Genomic DNA, 6145 nt, shown 5'->3' on the forward strand with positions numbered 1-6145 from the left:
TATCCTTTCATTTTGTGCCTCACCCTCTAACGTTGGTGTTGGTGCCAAGTGGGGTGGGCACTGCTCCGGTCGGTCCTCCTGAGTGGGGGACATAGACAGGTGCCTGTTCTATTACAGGGCGACTCTCCTACCCACTAATATCCCACCTGTGCAGTGGAAGCCCTTATTTTTATACAGAGCCTGCAGCCAAGTTGATTAATAGCGGGTATTATGGCGAGGTCAGCCTGCCTGTCGAGACCTGCATGCCTGTTGCAGGCACCTGCATAGCTCAAAGAGAAACTACTGGATATTTTTTTGTAATTCCTATATTGAAACTAAATCTTCAAAGTTATTATATTCATCCTGGATTTTATAATGATAAGTCATCTTAAGTCTGTAGTTTACAAGGTAATATAAGTAGCATTCTTGATAGGCCTCATCTGAACATTTCGGAAGCTGGCCTCGCCTCTGTTTTCGGTTGATGTATTTTTAGCATTGGGTTTCATAAAGTGTAGAACATTTAGGTTTTCACCGTCAGTGAATAGTTACTGAATTTACTCAGTCAGCAACATTAGCTTCCTCCCACAGTTTAAATCATCTGTCCCGAGTTAGGCGCTCAGTTCGCACAATAGCTGTGTCAGGCAGCTGAGAGTTGGGGCCTGCCTACCTGTCCCAGTCATGTGGTGTCCATCTGCCAGATGCATGGGTCCAGGAAGAGCTCTGTGGCCCTTCCTTTCTCCGACAGGTATTCACTGTTGACATATAAGACACTTGAGGTGGGAGAGTCTATGCAGGCTAGGTGAAAGAATTGTGCCATGAGTGAAAGCTGCAGGGTGTGAGCTGAGGTGTGGTCGCTACCTGCTGATTGGACAGTGAGCACAAAGACCTGTTTCACTGCTGGAGGGCGGAGCATGTAGGACATCTTACTGGGTGTTGTCCTGGATTCATGTTTCAGTTTTAAGCCTCATAAATTAAGGCCTTGTGGACCTAACCACATTAAATCATTAGCTCGACATTTTGGAGAATATGTACAGTAGCCTATGTGCTTTCTTAAGGAGTAGTTGATGAAGAGGCTAAAGCCTGAAACTCATTTTAGCTCTGGGTGGACCAACAGAACTTATACCTGCACTTCTGAAGTTCACTCATGACATATTGCAATTGTTTAATTGCAAAACAGCTATCCAAGATATGTTAGCTTCAAATGATTGGTTTATGGATTGGATAAAATAAAATGTAACAATTTTAACTGGTGCTGTTCTGTGGATTTGGACAGAGGCAGGCTTGTTGTTTCCCCTGTCTGTGGACTGCACTTTGCTAGTGCACAAGTGCTTTATAGTGCAAGCCATATAAACACACAGGGTTTACTTGTAGGCTACACTTCTGTCTGTCTTCACATAGACTCACATTGGTGGGACGGCCAGGGGTAATTTGGAATTTTTGACACTTGGATTTGAGGAACTGGGGATCAAACCTCTGACCTTATTATAAGCGGAAGACTTGCTGCCACCTCTTTATGCTAAGCTAACCAGCTGTGTAGTATCTTCTTATTTGCCACACAGTCATAAGACCAGTATCTAGTCACCCAACTCTTGGCAAGAGAGAGAAAAAAGGCTATTTTTTCAAATGAGTGAACATCAATCTAAAGCTGTCAGTTCACTGCTGGATATAGCTGATTAACCTTTGGTTTTACTGTTTATAATACCTACAATTTGTTTAGTTTCTGTGTATATGAGTGTCTCCTTGCCATGCTGTACAATTTGCATGGCTTTATTAAGTAGCTAAATATAGGACACTTTGCCTTATGTTGAAAAAGTTGTGATGACATCGATTAGAAACCATTTATTTGTAATCTTACATTCCCCTTTCTTAATAATATCACATTCAATTAGCTTTAGCAACACATAGCTTCACTTCAGTCCCCTAGACACTCGGGGAAAACACTGATACATTCACAAACACAAGAAAGAGACACACTACTTTCATATCACAGCATTACATTGGACACACACAGTGTTTTTCACATCTTCAAGCTGAGGTAAAAACACAGCTTTTTCTTTTGTGCTCTCATTTGAGCATTTACACAAGTCATTGACTTTTACATTGTGTCAGACAAAATGAACATTTACAGAATTGAGATGTTTTCTTTAAGATTAGATACAGTCTTAGCTTCAGCAAAAAGAATACATCAAACTCCAACACACAAAAACCTTTATATTTACATCTCCTCTCACAGAGGGCAGACTGCCATGCACATGCGTCCAGTATATGGGCCATGTTGCATTATCAAATGCACTATAGGATAAGCAATTTATAATAAGTTGTAGCTTTATTCTTCTGTAGTTTAATACTACAAATATACACAACAACCTTAGAGGTTATTATTAGCTGGTCAGTGATATTTCAGAACATCATGGAACATGTTTCCCATTTTTAACCACTTCCTACATATAAACACATTGGTGGCTCCATCCCCACCCGTCTTCATCTGGGACCTTTGCAGCACTGAAATCTGATCGGGATGAAAACGTTCAGAGGGTTAAGTGCTGGTCCTGCTGGCAGGCGACAGAGCATCCCTTTAAAAGAGAAAGATGCCATCATACGTCCCTTTCTTCCTCCTTTAAATCTTATTAACACAGTTTTTCTCTGAGTTCTGAAAGGAGCTGGCATCCCAGCGGATTGAGCGAAACATGCTTCCCTTGAAACTGGCCTGCCTTTTAGTGATGTGGTAGATCTTCCTGAGGATGGCACGTCGCAGCAGAATGTAGACCCACGGGTCCAGGATCTGGTTCCACGTTGCCATCCTTACACCGGTTACCATCAGCTTCTTGTAAGTGTCACAGTCACTGCTCTGGACGCCACTATGGGACCGTATGGCTGACATCAGTCCAAAGATCTAAAAAGAAAGAAAGAAAAGGAAACAACTTTATGCTTTTGTTGTGACATTTAATAAACTCAAAACAAACAAACAAAAGAAAAACATAATGTCAGACAGATTATTGTTATTACCCTTTCCAAGCTTTTACAAGCTTAAAGATACTTCAGGGCAACCGAAAAGGGGGGAAATGGTTTTCCCGACATTATGGTGTAGATTGTTAAGAAACATTTTTATAGCTTCTGTCAGCCAGGAATTATTGTGAAATTCAAAGTTTCCAGTTTGCTGTGGTTTTTAATAGCTGGTGTGATGAAGTCACTTTACCATCCAACAGCTCTGTGCACTGGCACAATTAAGCAAGAGCCTGCTATCATGTTGAGCACTTGATCTTGTGTTGTGTGTTTTAGTTAAAACATTACAAAATTTCACATATAAACGGTCTTTCAATGCCCTTTCTGCCTAATGAGCAAATCATTTTATCGAAGTCTAAGTTTATTTTGTGTGAGCATGAACTTCTGTCAAATATCTCCTGCACAAACATGCATTAATAATGAATGTCTTGTTTGAAGAGCGGCAGTCCAGGGGTGTACAGAGAGCTTCTGTCACGAAACTAAATCAAATAGATTTAATCTTTAATGGAATCCTTTCTCATCCTTAATAAATCCTAATGTCCTTAATGATAGTGTAACATTTGTGATGCTTGATGGATTTGTCCACATTTGAGAATGATCAATAGTAATCAGATTTGTTTGTTTTCCTAAAAGTTGAGATAATCGCTCAGCATTTGATGAAACTAAAATACCTTAATGGCCTATAATGTCTCTTCTACAAACTCACCAGAAGAGGGCTCCAGCAGATACAGGAGGTGACCATGATACCGACCAGCTGAACCACCATCTCTGTGTCATGAGACCTGGCTGAGCGGCGCTGGGAGCACGACCTCTTCTTTAGCCGAGCTCTCAACAGCGTGATCCCACTGATGGTGTTACACACAAAGGCCGCGGCCAGAGAGCTCAAGGCCAGTCCAGAAAATAGCACCATGAAGGCCAGGTCCGTCCCATTAGTGTTCTCCATCACCCTGATAAAGCACCACGTCCCCGGGTGCTGAGCGGTGTAGGTTCCCAGTCTGAAGAAGGGCAGGAGGGCCACGCATAACGCCAGCAGCCAGATGAGGGTCAGTGCCATCTTAGTCCGCGCAGTGGTCACCAGACGTGCGTGCACCAGAGGCTTCGTGACGCCCAGACAGCGCTCTGCAGCCATGGCACAACCCAGGAAAAGTGGGCACAGGCCAAAGAACACCATGCAACCTCCCAGAAACAAACAGGAGGTAGCTGGATCTGCTGGAGGTTCAGATTTGGACCTATACCTACTCAGCACGAGGGCTCCGTTGATAATGTGTCCTGCCAGGTCCGTAGCCACCAGGGAGCTGGCAAAGAGCAGGAAAGTGGCTTTTGACCGTCGACGGAAGCGGTTGTACGCCTTGGCGAGGATGATGAGGGCCACCACGTTGAACAGAATCCCCAGAGTCATGGTGATGGCAGGGCCCATGGGGCTGCTCTCTGGCCTCTGCTCCCTGGTGGTGTTGTTCCGGAGGGAGAGGGGGGTGGAGGTGGTAATACCAGAAGTGTTGTAGTGCTGCATCTCCAGCATCATGGCTGAGCCCTGGGCCTGATGTGGTTCCTCTGGCGGGGAAGACACTGAGAGGGAAAAGAGACTGGATCAGCATGATGACTGATGTACACACAGTAGCCTATGTACTGAGGTGGGAAGGCGGAGTGAATTTTATGTTTCACTCTTTGAAACTTCTTTGAAATAAAAAAAAACGAAAGAAAAACACTCACTCTCAATTAGTTTAGTCTGGTGTCTTTTAAATAACCATACAATAAAACATTTCCAGATTTATGGCAACTGTTAAAAATTGCCTTTTCCATAATAACTTACATACAGGTTTACAATATTAACAAAATAACTTGTTAATTATCGTGGTCTCCCCAGACCAGCCAAGCTCCTCAGGACAAAGTGACTCATCTTTGAAAACAACAAATTAGTTCTTAGCAACGTCTGAGGGTTTAGGGACAAAGAGCCTTACTTTTTTCTTCGTATAGGGCAGCGAGGGAAGTCTGAACAAGTTCTGACAGTTGCTGTTGACACGGGTACATGCATTCCTCAAAGAAATGCAGTTACCATGTAGCAGCACAGTCCTATAAAACACACGCACACAGTGAGAGCCAAGAGCGACTGCGGCGGAACAGACTGAACCCAAAAACGTGCAAATGCACAATTACAGGAGAAACTTGTTGTCGCATGTAAATGATCAAAATGAATTATCGTGATATTTGAAATGATAATATATTACATATCCATATATTTCGTATATGGATTTTATTCTTTTTTTTCTTTCACCCTAACATTTTAATAGCTGTTCTTTTTATGCTTTTGCAGAGTTTGGTTTGTCATTCTGCTTGTATCATTTTGTTATGTATTAAAAAAAGTTTTTAATAGTCTTATAAAACCAAGCAAAACAAAAAACGAGTAATGTTTGGTGGATAACGAGGTGTGAGTAATGATGACAAAGGAGCATTTTTACTTCAAACTGTCACATTTCTGTATCTGAGGGTGTTTCTTTTTTCTTTTCTGTTTGTTTTAATGCAAGTGAATGCTGTAATTCTAACATAAAAAATAAACCCATAAGTATGAAGAGAACTGGACTTGAAATGATAGCTTCAGGACATACTTTTTGTCCTTCAAAAGTCTCTTTACATAAAGGACGATTCACCTACCTTTGGAATAAGAAATCCATGGAGATGGTCAGGATCGCCTGGGTTTTGACAGTTAGTCATAACTGAAGCTGAAGAAAAAAAATTAATCCAGATTGTTCTTGATATCTTTTCCTGTTGTTCCAAAGTAAGCAGACTTCTTCACCTCAACCGTTCAACTGTCATTATGCAACTCACTGTTGAGGCTGTTTTCTCAGAAGCAGCAGACTCTCCCATTCACAATGCACAAGCATGTCCTCTGTTAGTCAGACCGCTGATGACTGCTTTTATATGCCGGAGCTGCACCGTGCTCTCTTCCCCTCTGGGTGTCTCAGTTGGTGAGAACCAGTCATTTCCTGGCAGCAGGGCAAAGTCAGGCGGCCACTCAGAGAAATCCTAGAGAGGAATATGAATATTTAAAATCTTGCTGTCTTGCTCCTGACTCCACAGTTATGGCATGTGGAGCTGTAATATTAAGCAACAACCACCTCTAAAGCTGAGGGAGACCTGCCTCAGGCTGCAGGGAAACCTCCCTTTA

At 42.4% G+C, this 6145-nt stretch overlaps 1 protein-coding gene across 1 annotated transcript; it reads right to left on the minus strand.

Annotated features, from left to right (window-relative positions):
* Positions 1-2582: 2582 nt before the first annotated feature.
* Positions 2583-5868, minus strand: LOC146983385 (prostaglandin E2 receptor EP1 subtype-like). Its single transcript, XM_085784929.1, has 3 exons — positions 5632-5868; positions 3689-4548; positions 2583-2872 (listed from the first exon to the last, which is right to left on the minus strand). Exons 2-3 carry the CDS (start codon positions 4502-4504, stop codon positions 2597-2599), a joined length of 1092 nt encoding a protein of 363 aa, XP_085641055.1. The 5' UTR covers positions 4505-4548; positions 5632-5868; the 3' UTR covers positions 2583-2596.
* Between the last annotated feature and the right edge of the window lie 277 nt (positions 5869-6145).

This window comes from Trachurus japonicus, chromosome 8 (assembly GCF_045865225.1).
Source record: "Trachurus japonicus isolate A0001 chromosome 8, Traja_1.0".
NCBI lineage: Eukaryota > Metazoa > Chordata > Actinopteri > Carangiformes > Carangidae > Trachurus > Trachurus japonicus.